We start from the raw sequence: 22,197 nt of genomic DNA, 5'->3' as shown, positions 1-22,197 counted from the left end.
ATATTTTTCTTATTTGAAAACATGAAAGTAAGTAGATTTCCCCTGTGAATAGAGGATGTTTCTTTATCAGTAAAACATTTGAATCTGCAATGTTTAAGAGAATAACAGGATTAATTGTATCTATAGGGATACATTTTGTTCTATCTTTGCTGTTACAGAGGCATCAATTTAATCCAAATGTAACCCCTGGTATCTGAAAAAATAAATGGGTAACTTATGATGATAGAAAACAATATGAGTTTAGAGTGTGTGACTAGAAACAAAGAGTACCATTTAATACACTCTCTCAGAAATAGTATCATGTTATTTTAAGAAATTAAGTAGAAAAATTAATAAACTTAAATAAATTTGTAGAGATCATGATTTCATTCGAATGGTTTACTAAAAACCAAACAAACAAACAAACAAACAAAGAGGAAGTAAAGAAGAAAGGGGGGTGTCACTCAACAAGCCTGGCTCCTCAACTCTTAATAGCTGATAGTTTGTGAGGGGCACACAAATCTCTGGACTGAGTGCAATATCTCTGTCTCTGAGAAGCCATCAGTGAGCAAATCTGTACCCTAAAGGATTGACTCCTACAAGATTTGACATCACTGCAATTGTGATTATTACTCTTGTATTAGCTAGGTCGGTTTTTAATTTTGTGTTCTGTACTTATTAGTTTAACATCTAATAGAGTTCCACATAAATGTTATTGTGTATATTATGTTAGTTCTATTGTCTCATATATTAGTAAAAAACATTGGACAACTTTCTTCATTGCAAATACCTAACATAGGCATACCATGAATTCTTAGCTATTGTCTTTATGAATATTGGATGATCTCATTTATCTTTCTGTAGCTATTATTAACGATAAAACTGTGATTATTTCTCTACATATATCCCTTCATTATGGTCATTTTAGTTCTGCATTTTAAACTTGTGACCCATAGAGTCGAATGGTTCTGAGTCTTGTCTTAGTAATTGCCTTTTCTCAATGATTACCATTCTGATTTTTTAAATTATTGCAGGAGTTAAGTCGAGAATATCTGAGAGTATACATTCATGATCTCCTTGTTTATTGTTGGAATTTTCATTGTTGATATGGATACTATTAACTTTTCTACAAACCTAATATGACAAAATTCTCTAATTTTTGTTTGCATGTCCCTGACCATGAGAGATATACTCAACTGTTTATCCATGATATATAGTCCACTTTTTTCAACTAGATATTTTCTTTACTTACATTTCAAATGTTATTCCCTTTCCTGTTTTCCCCTGTGGAACCCCCCTATACCCTCCCTCCTTTCTCAGCCTTTGTGAGACTGTTCCCCTAACCATCCACTCCCTCCCATTTCCCCTTCCCGGCATTCCCCTATTGAGACTTCATAGGGCCAAGGACCTCTTCTCTAGTTCATGCCTGATAAGGCCATCCTCTGCTACACATGTTGCTGAATCCATGGGTCCCTCATGTGTACCCTTTGGTTGGTGGTTTATTCTCTGGGAGCTCTGGGGGATCTGGTTGGGTTGATATTGTTGTTCTTCCTGTGGGGTTGCAAACCCCATAAGCTCCTTCTGTCCTTTTTCTAACTCCTCCATTGGGGACCCCATTCTCAGTTCAAAAGTTGGTTGAGAGCATCTGACTCTGCATTACTCAGGCTCAGAGCCTCTCAGGAGACAGCTATATCCGGCATCTGTCAGCATGTACTTCCTGGCATCCACAATATTGTCTGGGTTTAGTGGCATTATTTGGGATGAATCGGTACAGTCTCTGGATGGCCTTTCCCTCAAGATCTGCTACAAACATAGTCTCTGTATTTCTTCCTGTGAATATTTTGTTCCCCTTTTATAAGAAGGACTGAAGCATTCCCTTTTTGATCTCCCAATTTTTTTGAGCTTCATGTGGTTTGTGGGTTGTATCTTGGGTAATGGAAACTTTTGGGTTAATATCCACTTGTCATTGGGTGCATACCTCTGTGTTCTTTTGTGATTGGGTTAACTCACTCAGGATGATAGCTTCTAGTTCCATCCATTTGCTTAAGAATTTCATAAAGTCATTATTTTTAATAGCTGAGTAGTACACCATTGTGTAAATGTACCCCATTTTATGAATCCATTCCTCTGTTGAAGGACATCTGGGTTCTTTTCAGCATCTGGCTATTATAAACAAGGCTGCTATGAACGTAGTAGAGCATGTGTCCTTCTTATGTGTTGGAATATCTTTTGGGTATATGCCCAGGAGTGATATAGCTGGGTCTTCAGATAGTACTATGTTCAATTTTCTGAGGAACTGCCAGACTGATTTCCAGAGTGGTTGTACCAGCTTGCAACAGAGGAGTGTTCCTCTTTCTCCACATCCTGGCCAGCATCTGCTGTCACCTGAGTTTTTGATCTTAGCGATTCTGACTGGTGTGAGGTGGAATCTCAGGGTTCTTTTGATTAGCATTTCCCTGATGACTAAGGATGTTGAACATTTCTTTAGGTGCTTCTCAGCTATTCAATATTCTTCAGTTGAGAATTCTTTGTCTAGCTCTATCCCCCGACTTTTAATAGAATTATTTGATTATTTTGGGTCTAACTTCTGGAGTTCTTTAACTATATTGGATATTAGCCCTCTATCAGATGTAGGATTGGCCAAGATCTTTTCCCAATCTGTTGGTTGCCATTATAGTCTACTTTTAAAATAAGCTACACATCTTTCCTGTGGGACTGTGAAAAGTATCCTGCTTACCAGTCAAGAGAGATTGAAGCCTTGGTGACCCTCAGAGCTAGTAGGTGCTTCCCTAAAATTCCCAAGTAATCAGGCTGCTGCCACTAACCACAATCCTCCATAGATTTGTGGTCATCAGTCTTATAGGGCAATGCCCCAAGCCCCTCTTCCACAGATTAGGCCGTGACCACAGGTCACCTAGGCTCAAGACAGATCATTATAATGAGAAGCCTAAAGGCCTGGAGGCTTAGCCAATTAGCCCTTCTTCCCAAGATACTCCTCCCTGTAAAAAGTACTTAATCTCAGACCCACCCGGAGAAGAGAGGGTATGGTTTTACCTATCCACTTTTTGCCATGACAATAAATGTCTTAAAACCATGGACTATCTCTTTTCATCCAGACCGCTAAACTGTCAGGAACTCTAGAGAAGGCCTTTGCTACAGATCTGCAGTCTAATCTCCCTTAGAAGGCCTTCCTGTGTTTCTAGCTGCAGCTGCCAGCAAACTGAGCCTGCAGTCCACTGCAGACAATTTAAAGACCAGCTGGAACTCTCCCTCTTCCCCCTTGGCCCTGGGTTAGATCCTGTCCACAGGCCCCCAGTCCTTCTCAGCTCTTCAGTGGTATCCAGCAGTACCTGGGTATCCAAGAGCCTGGAAAACAGACAACCCTGAGCCTCCTCCCACCTCAAACTGTGCTTCCCCACCCCTGGAGCAGTGTTCCTGCAGCTGTCCTATGCCCAATACCTGCCCGGGGACAGTTTGGGAAGAGTACAGTCAAACTTCGCATCTTCCCAAAGGCCAAGCTCTGTGGTAGAACAGACCTGGAACCCCCTACATGTAACCCTACAATTCCCTATATGCCATTGAAGTTTTTCAAGTGGACAGTGTTTCTCTTTAGAGTGTATCCCAAACAAACATAGATGTTGTTGCTAACTTAGAGATGAATATATAAAAAACCAATACTCAAAAGAGTGTTCCAGGTTTACTGAACATCTACAATATATGAGAAACTATCATAGACATCAATACAATAAGAAACAGACTTTATCCTCAAGCCACAGAAAGGGCAAAAAGTTCAATCTAAAACAATTCATTAGGAACAATATGGCTTCTCTAAGAATAGGACACTGACTTTTTGTCTTGAATTAGCATCAGTACAGCCTTAAAGATAATGCTACTTCCTATTTTTACATGTAAATTATCTGACTACTTTGTAGCACCTAGGTTATAGAGCTAATTCTAGAGCAATGGTTTTCAACTGTTGTAAGACAGTGAACTTTTAATATAATTATTCATGTTGTAGTCTCCCATCATAAAATTATTTTTGTTCCTACTTTTTACTAAATTTGCTATTGTTATAAGCTGTAACATAAATATCTGGTATGTAGAATATCTGATATTTGACCCCTATGAAGATTTTGTTCAACTCATAAAGGGGTTATGATCCATAGCTTGAGAAACAATATTCTAAATCATGAGACCAATTCTTCTTTGCAATTTCATTGTTTCTGGTAACATCAAGCTCATGCTAAATAATAAATTTTCACAAAAGAAACATATGAAAATCAATAATACCAAAATTACTTGGCTATACCTAAACAGATCTTCTCATTTTAGAAAATGCATATAAGTAGAAAGACTTTCCTAGTCAAGGTTGAAATTTAATATAAGGTGAGTCTTCATTCTAATCTTTATCATTTGATATTTTGTTACATGATGTTAGTCTTAATTTGATGCTTGGTTCTACATATCTAATTTATTAACTCATTCTGTTGTTTAAATATTCTAGGCTGAGAGAGGAAATTTAATCCAGAAACATGGCTTCTTTGAAAAGGGAGCACATCTGAAGACCTAGTCTATGTGATCCAGTTGAAACACAAACACACCACACACCTTTGACTCTGGCTAGAATAAACACATGCCCTAATACACACCACTAATATCTAACAGTGAAAGTAAGGTTATTTTGTAGAAGGAAGCATCCATGTTCAAAGAGCAGACAAAGTAATGAATCAGAGAAGGTTCTGACAAAATGAGTCAGAGATAGAATGTACCCAGCTCTATTCAGAACGGCACAGGAAAGAGAAGCTATTATGAGCAGTACAGGGGGAAATAGTTGGTCAGTTGGAAGCCAGTTTAGTTGAGTTGAGTTTTTTAAGTCAGCTGCAGGCAGTACAATGAGTACAGTGCAGTATACTTGAGGTTTTCAGTGAGTTCAGGCAGTGCAGGGCAGGTCAGCAGAAGAAGTTGAAGCCAGAGAATAAGGAGGAGCCAGAGGATTAGAACAGATTGTTAGAATTAGTAAAAAACCATTCAAAGAAATTCGGTGAGAAACTAGGGGAATCCAGATTGGATCAGTCAGCTTGAAGAGGACTTTCAGTCAGAACAACTGATTTGAATCAGCAAGCAAGAGTTCAGATACAAAAGATAAGCTAATTCAGCATTATGTCAATTACATCCAGTGAATAATCAGAAAGGAAAGTGGAGACATAACAACTGAAACTGAGGAAATTCAAGAAATAATCAGATCCTACTACAAAAGCCTATACTCCACAAAGTTGGAAATTCTGGATGAATTCCTAGACAGATAAAAGATACTAAAGTTAAACGAGGACCAAGTAAACCATCTAAATAATCCCATAACACCTAAAGAAATAGAAGAAGTCATCAAAAGCCTCCCAACCAAAAAAAGCCCAGGTCCAGACAGGTTCAGTGCAGAATTTTATTAGATATTTACTGTGGACATAACACCAATACTCTCCAAACTATTCCACAAGAATCAGATGGAATACTACCTAACTCATTTTTTGAGACTACAATAACCCTCGTTCCTAAACCACACAAAGACCCTACAAGGAAAGAGAACTTCAGACCAATCTCACTTATGAACATTGATGCAAAAATACTCAACAAAATCCTTGCAAACCAAATCCAAGAACACATCAAAACGATAATTCAGCGTGACCTACTAGGCTTCATCTCTGGATGCAGGGATGGTTTAATATAAGGCAATCCATCAATGTAATCCACCATATGAACAAACTCAAAGAACAAAATCACATGGTCATCTCACTAGATGCTGAGAAAGCATTTGACAAAATTCAACAACCCTTCATGTTAAAAGTCCTGGAAAGAACAGGAATCCAAGGTCCATACCTAAAACATAATAAAAGTAATATACAGCAAACCAACAGACAACATCCAACTTAATGGTGGGAAACTTGAAGCAATCCCACTAAAATCAGGGACTCGACAAGGCTGCTCACTCTCCCCCTACCTATTCAACATAGTACTGGAAGTCCTGGCTGGAGCAATTAGACAGCAAAAGAAAATCAAAGGGATAAAAATCGGAAAGGAAGAAGTAAAAACATCACTCTTTGCAGATGACATGATAGTGTACTTGAGTGAGCCCAAAAATTCCAACAGAGAACTTCTACAGCTGATAAACAAGTTCAGCAAAGTGGCTGGATACAAAATTAACTCAAACAAATCAGTAGCGTTCCTATATTCAAAGGACAAACATGTGGAGAAAGAAATTAGGGAAAAGATACCTTTCACAATAGTCACAAAAACAATGAAATATCTTGGTGTGACTCTAACTAAGCAAGTGAAGGACCTGTATGACAAGAACTTCAAACCTCTAAAGAAGAAAATCGAGGAAGATCTCAGAAAATGGAAAGATCTCCCATGCTCATGGATTGGAAGGATCAAAATTTTAAAAATGGCCATCCTACAAAAAGCAATCTACAGATTAAGTGCAATCCCCATCAAAATTCCAACCCAGTTCTTCATTGAGCTGGAAAGATCAATGTGCAATTTCATCTGGAATAACAAAAGACCTAGAATAGCGAAATCCATCCTCAACAACAAGAAAACATCTGCGGGAATCACTATCCCTGACCTCAAGCTATGTTACAAGCAATTGTGCTGAAAACTGCATGGTACTGGTACAGAAATAGGCAAGTGGATCAATGGAATAGAATAGAAGATCCAGAAATGAGCCCTCATGTATATGGTCACCTGATTTTTGACAAAGGAGCTGTAAACATTCAATGGAAAAAGGACAGCCTATTCAACAAATGGTGCTGGTCCAACTGGCACTCAACATGCAAAAGAATAAAAATAGACCCTTTTCTTATCTCCTTGTACAAAGCTCAAGTGTAAGTGGATCAAAGATCTCCACATTAAACCAGATACACTGAAACTATTAGATGAGAAAGTAGGGAAAACCTTAGAACACATAGGTACAGGAGAAAATTTTCTGAACAGAACACCAATGGCTCAAGCTCTAATGTCAAAGATTAACAAATGGGACCTAATGAATATTGCAAAGTTTCTGTAAGGCTAAGGACATTGTCAAGAAAACAAAACAGCAGCCAACAGAATGAGAAAAGATCTTTACAAACTCCACATCAGATAGAGGCCTAATATCCAAGGTATACAAAGAACTCAAAAATCTATACACCAGAGAATCAAACAACCCTATTCAAAATGGGGTACAGAGCTAAACAAAACGTTCTCAATTGAAGAATATGGAATGGCTGAGAAACATCTAAGAAAGTGCTCGACATCCTTAGCCATCAGGGAAATGCAAATCAAAACAACCCTGAGATTCCACCTCGCACCAGTCAGATTGGCCAAGATCCAAAACTCAGATGACAGCAGATGCTGGCGAGGCTGCGGAGAAATAGGAACACTTCTCCACTGTTGGTGGGGTTTTAAACTGATACAACCACTCTGGAAATCAGTCTGGCGATTCCTCAGAAAGTTGGATATAGTACTACCTGAAGATCCAGCTATTCCTCTTCTGGGCATATACCCCATAAACACTCCAATATACAACAAAGATACATGCACCACAATGTTCATAGCAGCTCTATTTATAATAGCCAGAAGCTGGAAAGAACCCAGATGTCCTTCAGTAGATGAATGGATACAAAAAATTGTGGTACATTTACACAATGGAGTACTACTCAGCCACCAGAAACAATGACTTAATCAAATTCTTAAGAAAATGGTTGCATCTAGAGAATGTCATCCTGAGTGAGATAACCCAGTCACAAAAGAACAGACATAATATGCAGTCACTGATAGTGGGATGCTAACCCCAGAGGCTCGGACTGCCACAGAAACAACTCACAGACTGTGTGAAGTTCAAGAAAAAAAGAAAACAAAACAAAAAAACAAATAAACATAAAAACATTATGCTCAATCCTTACACACCAAGAAAACGTTGACTAATTCCAGGTTACATCCTGTTTTACATGTACTTTTTGCTCATTGTAACTAGTAAGACCTTAATGCAGAGTATCAAACCTTAAAAAAAAAAAAACTAACAAAAATGTATTTGTATACATTTATGCTAAAATGTTTAAAAATTTTTTCTCTTATTTTTGTTATTTTAAAATAATGTTAAAAAAGAAACAAAAAAGAAATGATATTTTATATCAAGTTAATAAATAATTATTTAACATTTGAAAAAAAAAAGAAAAAACTTTTCAATAGGCTCATTTCTTTTCTCACTAAGTACTGATAACCCAAATAGTGTTCATGTTCATTTATTTTATTATTTATGATATCACTTCATAATATAAACTAGCATTTGCTAGTCAGTTTTCCACTTGGTGGGATCTTACTAGAGCTCTTGTTTGAACTTGCACTTAACTACTGTATCTACTTAAGCTTGTTTCTTTCATTTACTCAGCATACCACAGTAGTACATTCTATAATGCTGCCTTCCAGTGTCTTAAGAATCATGGTGACTTTATTCTTCATAATCTGCCTCCACTGAGATAACCTCAGACTTATGCAATTATCTTTACTAAAAATATTCCAAAATGAAAACTCCAGTCAAGAAATGTCCCATTCTTTCTGTTAGTTTATTAAAAATGCTTTAAACTTTGGATAATTTTTTGAGATAATTGCATAACTATGAATCCAATGCTGACCTTAAACTCATGGTTCTCCCGCCTCAGCTTCCTACTTGTGTTTCTTGCTTTATTCTATTAAGTCCTTTTTTAATAGGATGAACATCTTGTAAAAGCAACAAAAAATGGGACTATGAATAGTTTATACTATATATAAAGTCATGTAGAAAGCCATGTGTGTGTCTATGACATTTAAAAAAGACCTGTGCAAGAATTGCTTTAAAACACCAAACAAAGACCTTCAGCAAATCATTTTGAGTTATTTTATATTGGTATATTATTATATATTAAACAAATCTACAAGAACTTTAAGGTTCTACAAATTTTTTAATTTTTATATGTGCATTAATATACATCTGTCAAACATTGACTTGGTATTGTTTCTCATACTGTTTCAGAAATAAAACATATTCAAGGTAAGATTTATGTATATGCTAGAATAACAGCATTACTTTTACTCCATAGTTTTTTACATATACCTTGAAGGGTATTGCCTTGGCAATTTTAAGAAAACTACCCCTCAATTTTACTGACACATACAGAGGCAAAATTTTTAAACAAATCCAAGCTGAACTCAAGAATATATCAAGTAAATTATCTTTGTCTGGATTTATAAGAACACTTTGTATCAACTCCAAGTGCATTGAAAGAATATATGTATAATATTCTAATAATACTGTTTCATTAATATGTTTGCCCTTAGCAAGGACTATGTATCATTGAAAACACATACTTTGTGGATATAAATGAGGGGGAATATTACTTTATCATATTGATATAACACGCATTGTTTCATGCTGAAAATTTTAGAGAAACAAATTATTTTAAGTTGTAAAAGATTAAAATAGAAGTCTGAGTAATTCATCTACAAACTGTGTCTAATGTGGTAGTAGAAACAAAATAAGTACAAAGAAATCTTTATAAAGAATTTTGTAAACAAATCTTCATGGCAAGAAAATTGTCACCCAGAATCTTAACATGGAATTTTTCAACTCAAAAACACACTAAGATGAAAAAACTATCCAAACAGACAGATATGTGAGAATTTGTAAATATTGCAACTAGGATAATGGAATCTGAGAATCATGGGAGATGAAGAAATTTTGTCTTAGGGATCTGTACCTGACAACATTTTTAAAGCCTTTAAACAGCAGTTCTCAACCTGTCTGTAGTTCCTTTTTGTAGGTTTAATGACCCTTTCACAGGGGTCATATATAAGATAACCTGCCTTTCATAGATTGACATTATGATATTAGACTTATGAAGTATCTATGAAAATAATTTCATGACTGACAGTCACTACAACATAAGGAAGTATATTAGAGGTACACAGCATTGGGAAGATTGAGAACCATGGCTTTAATAGAATCACACATCAGAGCCAGCAAGAACTCTTATCTCTCACTATCCAGAATACATGTACATTAAGTGATGATAGCTGTAACATACCTTCCTGTGGGATTTAGGCCATAATGGCAACCCTGATTCTTTGTTGAGATAACAGAAGCCCCAGGAATGATAAGTGAGACAGCAGGAAGCTTCCCAGTCTCCTGAAAATCAGAAATTCTTGCTGTAGGCACCACTCTGCCCCTTTAGGCACCGGCCACACACCAATTCCCTTCTCCACAGGTGAAGTAGGATCAGCCATGCCTCAAGTCCCTCCTCTGCAGGTTTATGTGACCATAGGTCATGTAAGCTCCAGGCAGAAGCCAGACCACCCCTAATATGTAGACAAGCCCTTGGGCAAAACCAATAGGGAGTACCAGTTCAGTTCACACTCTGAACCATTTCAAAACTGTATATATAAGGGGGCTTGGATTGAGAGTAAAAGAGGCAGATAAGAATCATTTCAGTGCCTGAAAGCCTTTGTTCTACAGAGCTGATAACATTTCCGATTGGGAAGAGATTCCTCTCCCAAAGCTTCTTCCATTCCACACTGAAAACTCTTCCTGGATCTGTTTATCTGAGCTCACCTGACCCTCAGAGGCCAGTAGCAGAAGCAGGGAAACAGACAGCAAAGCAGCCAAACTGTTTTTTCCCGATTTTTCCCTATCCATTTGCCTGAGCTCACACATGCCAGCTGAACCCAGAAGCAAAGATGGCAGAGGTTTCCCTTATCTCTAGCCAGAGAGCTATGTAGGATTTCTGGCTCAAGGTCCCACATCTTCCCACTTACTGATAATAGCAAAAGAAGAAAAATATAAAAAACTATGACCTTTTCATAGCCATACTGTCTAAAGCTTTCAGAAAATGTCTTAGAAAAAGTTGATGGAAACTGAAAAATATGTTTTTAGCTACTTCATCGTCATTTCACATGTATTTCATTATAGATAATCTTCTCGAATATATTTTATTTATGTGAAATAGTCACCCTATCAAAGTAACCACATTCCATATAAACTGCAGTATTCTTATGATGAAAAAGAGAGTAGAGATTAAGTTTTAAACCTTATAACTATACTTTTTATTTACTCACTCAATAAATAATAGTAAAATTTCAATCAATTGTGAATGATAGTTTACTGTCTTTAATTCAACAGTGTATAAAGTATGTCTTTGTAGTGTGTGTATGTAAACATGCTATGTGTGTTTTGTCTGGGTATGTGTGTGCGCGTGTGCATTTGATTAGGAAAGTCAAGCGTGTTGGCCAGTTTTTTATATACCTTCTGGTATTGAGAGTTTATCTTATGGCCTGGAGAGATGGTTCTGTGTTTAAGAGCCAAAGTAGATTTCTAATATCCACATGGAGGTCTACAATCATCTATAACTCTAGTTCTAGGGGATCTGATGACCTCTCCTGTCCTCCTCAGGCACCAGACACACATGTAATACACAGACATCCATGGAGGAAAATCACTCATATACATAAATTTTAATTAACCAATTAAGTAAAACTTTTATGTATGATTTGAAACACCAAAATTTTATAACCCAGAGTGAGAAGATTACTCAGTCAGCAAGAAAGCTTCTTCTGTAAACATGGAGGCCTGAGTTCAAACCTATCATACTCATGAAAAATGCTGAGCATGGCTATATTGAACTGTAAGCCACATGTTTGAGTGAGAGTGTATGTACATGGAGTTGAGCACCTACTGAGAACCAGCAGTCATGTTAAAGTACTGAGGTCAGTGCTACTGACTCAAACTGACCACTGTGAAAGACCCTGTCTTAAGAAAATAACATAAAGAAGGATTGAGGAAGACAAACTATTAGCCTTTTGCAGTCTGTCTATGCATATCACACAGAAAAAAAACACATGTATACAGTGTACATGCATGCATAACACACACACACACACACACATTTATTTTTAAGAGGAATTCCTGGTCATGAGACAAAAATAAATGGAAATTTAGATTCGTCATGATTAAAGTAAAAATCTGAGCGAGGGGCCTAAGTGACTAAATATGTCTCTCAGAGGAGTGATGAAAGTACCCAAATAGTTTTGGGAGAGAAATGCCATGGAAGAGGGTAAACTTCTTCTTGGGGAATAGAGAAAAGTGGAAAGCCTTTTTGAGGTCTCAACGTGGTGTCTCACCCTTTGCAGCAAGGCCTAAGTGGTCCTAACACAACTATTCAAACTGACAGAAAGACTTGGAGGGAAACAAACCTGCAGTCACTATGCCATTACCGCCTGGTATTGGAAAAAAAAAAGCTCAAAGAGTCTAATATCTGACATGAGGCAAGAGGACCCAAGGACTTGGCTAAGTCTTAAGGAAATGAAGAATGAAATAGAAAATAAGAACTTTCAAACCAAAAACTATGACTGTAAATCAGTGTCATATAAACTCTCAGGGCCAAGCTCAGTGATCTACAGTAGCAAACACTGGAGACACTTGCACATGGCTTCTCTTGTGTTCAAGTCCATTATGACAGGAATCAGAGAAGAAACACCTTTTCAAAGATGAGTGAAAAAGTATTCTCTGGGGGGAACTGAACTTTGAGTTTATTGCTTAGCCACTAAAGATTAAACCAAGTCCACACATGAGTTATATGAAGTGTCTTCACAGTCTTCAACATCATTATAAAAAAGCACACAAAACAAGTTATTAAGAATAAATGCCTTGTTTTATACATCTGACTCTGGCCTTGCTGTAAGGTTAAGTATAAAATATCTGCCCTCATTTATTTTCACAAAGTTCTCCTGTGAGCACTTCAGTAGTGAAAACATACAACTAGAAGTATACCAAATATCTGAAAACAGGTGGATACTATACATAATTATAGTCCATGTCCAGAAAGAGGTAAGCCTGATGCAGTTGGTCAGTTTGGAACACTGCCTAGTCTTGTGTGTGCTATGTCACACATGGCCACAGCACAAAAGAACATGTCTTATTTGACATTTTACCAAAACTTTAGATATCCATGATTGAACTTGCATTGCTAATCAACAACTAATCAACAGATTACCAGGTTCACTGGGCTTTTCTTCCTAAATATAGCACAATACTGCCCACCACCCTGGTCTACTACCAGTATCATCTCCTGCGTATGACATTGAACAACCTACTTCTTCCTATCTTGCTAACAATTTCATCTTCTACAATCCATTCCCTGTAAATAGTTCAGATTGCTGGAAATGTTCTGGCAACTCTAAGTTTAAAGGAAAGAAAAACCAAATTTTCTCTAAGACTTGACACCTGAACTCCAACATGCCTGCTCACAATTTTACTTTTTAAAATTAAGGAGTCCATAGTCCTTATCAACCTGACCCTCTCTCATCTTCGAAATGACAAGTTATGTTTCCCCACACGGGAAAGTAAAGTCATTATCACCTCCTGTTGGATAGTTCCCTACAGATTAATACAGGACAAGAGGTGCCTTCTAGTTACTCTGATCACAAAGGAAGACAGCTCTATGAAGAAGTTCTCTTCTTTCTCCTCATGTTTTCTAGTTGGGTTGTTTATGGGTATACAATTAACCAGTCTCTTCACAGTAGACTCAGTAGTCAGGCACTTTAGAGAGTCATAGGTAGGAAGGAATTTTACCAATATTGCTGCATAAATGAATGAATAAACAAACGAATGAATGAATGAATGAATGAATAAATAAACTAAGTGGAAAGATGGATGGGGTAGAATTATTTCCCCTTCCCATTACTTTTTTCTCACTAACATCTTTCATGATATTCTCAGTGTCACCCAAACTAAGCAAACCAACCAGAAATCAGGTATTTCTGTAAGAAATGTAAACTTTAAAGAACAGTATTCACAAGCTCTACAGAGGAATTAGGGGGGTTAAAAATGACAATGGGGGGGGAACCTAAAGCAAAAGCTTTTGAAATAAGGCAATGTCTTCTCAAGTTACAAGTGTTAATGTAAGCAAGTATCTATTTTTAACAAAATATTTATAAATTTTATTTTCTGAATTAAAATAATTTAAGGGTCTTTGGTGTGTGCTACATAGTGGGTTCTGTTTAATGGTATACATTAGATCAAACTTAGAAATTTATTCTCCTGGATTGCCATAAAAGAATATAGCTGTTTGTTAACTCAGAGGAGACACATTGCAATTTCATCAAAGTTGAAGGATAAGTAAATACTTAAGGTTAAAATAACCAGTAAATCACTGCTTATCGTCAACTAAAAGTTGACCTTAGTAGATCTAAAGTGTATCTTTGATTTAAAATTTAATTGAAGTTATTTCAAAAAAGTAAATTTGAAAATAGTTGTGCAAAGTATTTGTTTTAAAGCCAGGCATGGTGGCTCACATGTATAGTCCCAGCTACCCAGGAAGCCGAAACAGATCACTCGTCCAGAAATTCTAAGCTACTGAGAGCTATGCCATTCGGGTGTTTGCACTAAGTTGGCATTAATATGGTAACCTCCCAGGAGTGGGGGACCACCAGGTTGCCTTTGGAGAGGTGAAACAGCCCAGGGCAGAAACTAAGCGGGTCAAAGACTTTCAAATATTTTAAATCATACATTTGTAATCATGTAAGTATATCATCCAGACATTCAAGAACATAGCTTTGAAAAATATACTTTTTAATTTTAATTGCAAAGATTTTTATTTGCTGGCCAACTGCATAATATGAGGTAAACTTATTTCTTAATAAAAAGCATTTTAACCCACCTATTAATAATCAGGGCCCTAATGCAGCTTCACATTCTGAGATAAACACTACATTCCTATTATATTACAAATTAATATTTGTTCTCAGAACTATTTCCAAAAAAATTCTTACCAGACATAAACTGTGTAATAGAGGATAATTCCATTTGGCTCCAAGGGTGGTTGCCATGACAACATCACGGTGACACCAGACAACTGTTTCACAGAGAAGTTTTGAGGGGGAGAATCAGGAGCTGGAAATTTTTAACAAAAAATGATACATTTCATTAAATAAATATGTAAAATGTAAAAACAAAAGTGTACAGATTATTTTTCTGATAAACTCTATGGTAAATGAATCATGTTCAGCACTTCTTTATAGACAGAAGAGTCTGATTGTTTACGTTCAGATAAAATGATGAAAGGAGATTTTCATGGTGCTGTTAGAACATCTGCTCTTGTGATTCAATGGAAAAAAGTATTTCATGAGAAAATACAACACAGTTTTGTCACAGTGACTCATTTAAGAACATTTTGGTGAATTATCATTCTCTAATAAAAGCAAATGTTTTATTGGGTTGAATCAATGTATCACATAGTAAAAGATCTCCCCAGATAACGAAGAGTTGGGAGAAAAGATATTATACATCAGAAGAATGATAAGCATTAATTTTGAAGGAACTTAGAATGACTGACCTCATCCAGACAAATGGCATTTCTCAACCCCAGATGTACCAGAAAACACTAGAGTAAGATCAAAATCTAGTCAATAAGTCTTTATAATTGAATGGGTTTCACAAGAAACTTCACTATAGCAAGATAGCACACTAACAAAGAGATGGTTAGAATCACTCTCATTTTTCTTAATTTTCGAGACTAGTTTGTTTCATGAACTTAGTTTGTTGAACTGCCGACAACTATAGTCACCATTTCTGTTTTATTTTGTTCTGCTTTATTTCCCCCAATGGTGCCACTATGTGTTTTTGATCACTGGCGTAACATAAGTCTTATTTGGTTTAGAGATATGTAATTCCTGTGCTAAGAATCACTTCTAAGAAAGAATATTCCTTAACTTATCAAAGAAAACCATATAAATATTCCCTTAGCATACTTCTAAAGTATAATTTGTGTTGAATTTTGGAGAAAAGGAAATCAGTCAGAAACTGGAAGTAATTTAGATACAAGCATCCAGCATTGATATACAATGAATATTACTTTCTGAGTCAAGGCATATAACTCAGAAAAGCCAGCTTCCTCAGGCTAGTCTTCCTTTGGTGAAATTGTTCAAGAAGGGATAGAAGGAATGTTTGTTCTTTGGTATATGCAATGTGGCCAAGAATTCAGGTGAACATTTGTCTATTTTTGACAGCCTATTTTTAATGACTTACATGATTCAACTGCAGATCTCAAATAGATAATCTGCATTCATGCAGTAAAAACATCCTACTCAGCATACATATTCACTGGCCTTGATAAAGTCATAGTAGATTTTAAATTGTCATTATTGGGATTTTTTTGATTAGGTCAGAACTTTAGACAAGGACACTTTTAAACTGTGAAAGGAACTGCTAAAAGATTACTAAATGAGCAAAGTTAGTGTATGAAAGAAAAGAAGAGAAGAATATACAGAAAAGGCTAAATATGCAGCAGTCATCATGAATAAAAACAATGATGAGATAGACTTGACCCATGACCCAAAGCATTCAGAGACATTGACAAGCCAGTATGCAAGGCCAGGGTGCCTTAGTGCATAAAACACAAGACGATTGTATAGAGGAGAAGTGGTAAAATGGAATTTATTATTGTAAGCAAAATGGGAATGGTGCAAAGAATACATGCTGTCCCTCTAACATAGTGTCTATTTACATTCTTCCTAATGAGTTATTCTAGATTCTGAACACCTACAAGATACAATCTCCTGGCATGGTGAGGCATCTTGAGAGAAGAAATGGAAATATATATATATGTATATATTTATTTACCCATATATATGTGTGTGTGTGTATATATATATATACCCATATATGTGTGTGTGTGTGTATATATATATATATATATATATATATATATATATATATATATATATGCGATAAACATATATGCTACCTCCTTGTTGACCTAACATGATAGTAAGGATTCCTTCTACATAAAAAGCCAATTACTTCACAATATATAGCATAGAACACATGAACTCCAAATATTCTTTCAGAGACACTTTGTAGCACAATATACACCTGTGGTTTGCTGAGGCATCAGTACAGAATAGTACCAGAAGAAAGGTTTATTTTACTTAGGTTCTGAAAAAAATGTATGGAAAAAAATACAGAAATCAGAGGGGTTGGAGAACCCCAGGAGAACATGGTCCACTGATCAACGATGCAGGGCACATATGGACTCGCAGAGACTGAAGCAGCAAGCACAGGGCCTACATGGGTCTGCACCCAGTCCTCTGTGGATATAGTTTGGTTGCCAACTTGGTGCTTTTGTTTTTGTGGGACTAATAACAGGGGGAAATCTTGCAGAACTCTTTTACCTGCTCTTAGTACTCTTTCCCCCTCCTTTGGTTACCTTGTCCAGTCTTGGTAAGAGGGCTTTCGCCTTGTCTTATTATATCTTGTCTTTTCATTGTTTCTTGGAGGTTTGCTCTTTTCAGATGGGAAAGAGAGGGAGAATAGATTTGGGGGAGAGGAGGGGAGGGCTGGGAGGAGTGGAGTGAAGGGAAACTGGTACGGACTTGGTGTATGAGGGGAAATAATTTATTTTCATTTTTTTTCAAATGATTATTAGCATTCAAAGTTAGTGCTGTAGTTAATAGTTTCATAAAACTAAAAAATTTAGACTGAGTATTAATTACCTAATCCCAATAACATAATACATGTTGAAAGTTACAAAGATTCTATTCCAAAACTTCTATTAATGCCATAAAAATGCCAAACACTGTTGGGACACATAATATTCACACTAATCAACCTAAAACTTAAAAGTATCCCATATAATTATATTTGCAGAGTACAGTTGACTTCAAAGGCAAAAAAAAAATAGTGTTTCCATCTTATTTTACTCAGTGTAAATCTGACTTTTCTATCTTTTCTTATACAACAACAGTGAAATCTCTATATTGTACTGGTGTTGCATATAGCTTACAATTTATGTAAAAAAATTCTACTAGGTTTCATTCTGCATATAACTCCAATCTATGGATAAGTTTCTCCAATATCCCAATATTATTTCTACATGTTCCTTGAAATGTTAAATATCAAAGTATCTCAGGATGCACTGTATAATCTTACCGTCTTCCTCGGTCAGGATAATTATTGGCATACTCCGAACCCCTTCACCTTTGAGTGTACTAGCAGACACTTCAATCACATAATGGGTATACTTTTTCAGTCCTAAACAGAAATAAAATTGATAAATTAACACAGAGAATAGACCCATTAATAATATACAAATAGGCAAACAACGAAGTGACTCTCAATTCAACACTCTTCCAAAAGTAAAGAGAGTACACCTTCCTAAAAACAGATGGAGGGGGAGGGGAGATGGCAGCAGGGTGGGGGAAGGGTATTATATTTCAAATGTTAATACAGAGAATATCTAATAAAAAATAAAAAATAAAAACAACCTGAGGTACATGTAGGATTGACAAAAACTAGGATTGATAATCAGACTAAATATTCTACAAAGGGGGCTGAGGAGAGGGATCAGTGGGTAGCTGTGCAAAATTAGAGACCTTAGTTCAAATCCCTAGACTATATATAAAGCCAAGCACAGTTCTGTGTAACTGTAATCCCGGTGTTGCCATAGTGAAATGAGAGATACAGACAGGACCATCCGCAGAAGCTCACAGGCCATCTAACTTCGAATAAGCAGTTCTGAGGCAAACAACGAAGAGATCCTGCCTTCAGTGAGGAGAAAAATGAACACAAACACTAGACATCATCTTCTTTCTTTTTTCTTTTTTCTTTAATTAAATTTTATTGGATATTCTCTATATTTACATTTTAAATGTTATCCCCTTTCCCACCACTCCTTTCCCATTTCCCTTCCTCCCCCACTTGTTTCCATGAAGGTGTTCCCTATCCCAACCATTCTCTCCACCACAGTGCCTTGGCATTCTCCTACACTGGGAAAACACACCTTCACTAGACCAAAGGCCTCTTCTCCCATTGATGCCAGACAATGCTGTTCTCTCCTACATATGTACCTGGAGCTGTGTGTGCTCATCTTTTAAGCTCCACACAAGTGCAATGGCACACACACACACACACACACACACACACACACATGAACACGCACACATACACATGTACATATCCCTTCTGTTATGAATATAAGATATAAGGCACATATAACTATCATAAAATCTCACATTATTTTGTTAGAAATGTTCTTATTCCCAGTAATATAATTAACCATGATTAAGTTATTTGAACATCTTGGGTTAATATTTTGTCGCCATGCTGTCAATGAAAAGGTAGACATAAAACAGGAGAATTGTATTTTACCTCCAATGGTTTGGGTCAGAGAGGTTGTATTTATAGTTCTTGCCTCATGGCTATTACTTCTCTTGAGATAAATTGTGTATTTTTGTATGATGCCATTGGGAACCCTTGGAGGAAGGAAGGATATCTCAATCTCTCCAGAGGAAATGTTTTTGTAAGTAATATTTTCTGGCGCGCTTTCAGGCACTAGAGGAAAAAAAATTGAAGATGTAATTTCATAAGTCACTTGTACCCTGAAACTGCCTGAATAAGAGTTTCACACAATTGCAAGAAAATATGTAAATGTAAACATTAAGTACTGAATGACAGTGTGCTGTGCTTCATAAACACAGTGCAGGGTAAGGAGACCAGAGAAACTACCAACTGTAGAGGGTGAAGGTCATCTCAAAAGAAAATACAAGCCATGATTCTTCAGAGGAACTTTATACAATTTTGGAGGCGTTTCAAACTGTTATTTTTATTTTTGCACAATGAATACATTTTTGAGTCCCAAATGATGTATGAAAAATACATTTTCATGTAAGAGATTGGATTGGCAACAGAGTCCAGTCAAAGGATGGACAGGAGCAAAACAAAAAGCATGGTCAGACACTCAAAACCCAACAAAAATACAATAAACATATCTTAATATGCTGCATTATAAACAAGACGGAGTGGTTGCATTTTGTGTGATTTAAATATTTTTGAGATGATAGATAAGGAGAATGATGCTTATTATAATTTCAAAAGATATTTATATGCACAGTTATATATACCATATGCTTATATGTGTTTATATATGTATATATACAGCCTTTATAATGTTATGTGTATGTATATGATCTCAGAGCAGCCATAACTATATTCTAAGTATTTATCTTTATTTTCACAGATAAGTGTTTTTCTTATTTTTCATTATATAAACATTTCTTTGCACCAGATGGGTACATTTTTAAAGAACGTATGTATCAAAGAGGAATGACCATTGTTGCAACAACAGTGGTTTAAAAGTTCCTTCAGACAGCAGTAACAATAATAATCATTTAAGGGAGCAATTAAACAATGTAAACTAAAAATCTAAACATTACTGCATTTAATGGTTCTACTATCAGACTGTTTTTTCCTCTGAGGAAAATAATTTAACCTTTCATTATTGTCACTGTAAATATAGTAGACATAAAATTACTACTTACAAGCACAGAGTAATAACATGCAGAAGTCCCTGAAAGCATACATACAGTGCCCTCTCCTCGGCATGTGCCAGTTCTGGGGGCCGTTATAGCTAAGGCATTTAGAAGAGAGCTGATGCAAGAGTGTAGAAGCTTCTAGAACTTTGATTAAAAACATTAAAATTTAATCCACAGATATCAGTAAAAATGGCTGGCAATATGGTCAATCCTATTGTTTCTTCCTAAGAATTCTAAATCTTTAGTGCTACGTGAAACCAATCTGTATAGCGACAAAATTCTTCAGCAAGCGCTGTAACTCCTTCTATCCTCTTCTGTAGATAAGTCAAAGTTTGAATCTACTGAAAACATGAGAACCAAGGGTTCTCAGAGAATGGATTTGCTTTTCTTTCATAACCCAAATAGCACTAGGATGTAGGACCTGAGAAGCTATAGCTATGAGTTCTCTTCCTGAGTACAGCTACTTTCTCCTTCCTTCTTCCTAAAGAACCGCAGACCCTTTAGGACCCTATTCCAGCATCACTTCCCTAAGTCTTATTACTTACACAGGTTGTATCATTATCTAATAGTCTCTTGATATCCCATCCTCAGAAATTTTAAAGAGTTTCATCACCCAAGGAAACTAGCTTTTTTTTCTACCACCTTTAGAGGTGTCAACATCCACACAAATAGTATTTTCAGTTCCTCAAACTCTGTATCATTGGTCTCTTTAACTCTAATATCTTCTTCTATTCATCTTCAACATTGCTTTCAGTGCAACACATAAGAGTTTGTGATTCAGTGATTGTCAGTCTTCTTCCATTTGCCTGCTACTTTTTACCTTTACAGTTTACTTACTCTTTCACTTCTAGTCCAAAAACTCTGCCTTTCACCCAGTTTGCACTGCCCATTGTCTTTGGGGTATTTTTATTTGACTACACTCAGCTAGTAGCCAGCATCTACTTTAATTAGTCTACAGACATCTTTACCAACCCCAGCTTTTGCCTTACTCTTCTGGCTAAGTCTTAACCTATGTGTGACCCAATTTAATCATGTGTGCACATCCCAAGTGGAACATCTGAAAATGGCCACATGAAATATCTCTCCCTTTGGAACAACCCCCTTTGAAATGTTAAGCCTAAAATCATGAGTAGATCTTATTCAATACTGATTGCCTATATTTCTTTTAGTTACTTCAATTTAGAGACCAGAAAAAACTCCCATCCTAAGAAGTACACAGCAAGAAATTAGATCAGACCTAAAATCAGTGTGATAGAAACAACAGCAAAAAAAAAAAAAGATCAATAAAAAAATTAATGACACAAAGAGTTGGTTCTTTGAGAAAATTAATATACTTAATACACCCTTATACAAAGTAACTAAAAGGCAGTGAGGGAGTGTCTAAATTAACAAAATTATAAATAAATAGGGGAACATATGATAAGACAACAAGAAAATCCAGAAAATCAAAAGTAGATGCTTTAAAGACCTGCCCTTTATAAAATCAAAATTAAAAAGGATCAATATTTTGACGTATTGGACCTACAAAGTTAAATCTGTTAAGCAATTTAAACTGTCCTATAAACCACAATTGAAACTGAAATTGTAATTAATGTTTCCCAAGCCCAAAAACCTCAGTGCCAAATGCATTTATCACATAATATTACCAGTCTTTCAAAGAAGAGTTAACAGCAAAACTTCACAAATTATTTTTACAAATTTGAAACAGAAAAATATATTGCCCAACATACTTTATGAGAAAATAGTCATCCTGGTACCTAAACCATACAAAGACTCAATAAAGAGAGAAACCTCATGCACATAGATGCAAACATTCTTGATGCAAACCAATTCCAAGAACACACAGGAAAG

The 22,197-nt window shown here is 36.1% G+C and overlaps 1 protein-coding gene across 1 annotated transcript in view; it reads right to left on the bottom strand.

The window, feature by feature from the left end:
* PTPRQ (protein tyrosine phosphatase receptor type Q) overlaps nucleotides 1–22,197 on the bottom strand; it is a gene marked incomplete at its 3' end in the record, with an annotated part of 172,944 nt that overhangs the window by 112,550 nt on the left and 38,197 nt on the right. Inside the window, exons 15-17 of the mRNA XM_080935336.1 lie at nucleotides 19,184–19,366; nucleotides 17,966–18,067; nucleotides 14,809–14,929 (exon numbers count right to left, since the gene is read on the bottom strand). Coding sequence (XP_080791462.1) covers nucleotides 14,809–14,929; nucleotides 17,966–18,067; nucleotides 19,184–19,366 — 406 coding nt within the window. The remainder of the gene's footprint in view (nucleotides 1–14,808; nucleotides 14,930–17,965; nucleotides 18,068–19,183; nucleotides 19,367–22,197) is intronic.

The sequence above is a fragment of the Micromys minutus genome (assembly GCF_963924665.1).
Source record: "Micromys minutus genome assembly, chromosome: 22".
Lineage (NCBI taxonomy): Eukaryota > Metazoa > Chordata > Mammalia > Rodentia > Muridae > Micromys > Micromys minutus.
The sequence above is the reverse complement of the archived record's forward strand: the minus strand, read 5'-3'. Positions and strand labels throughout refer to the sequence as shown.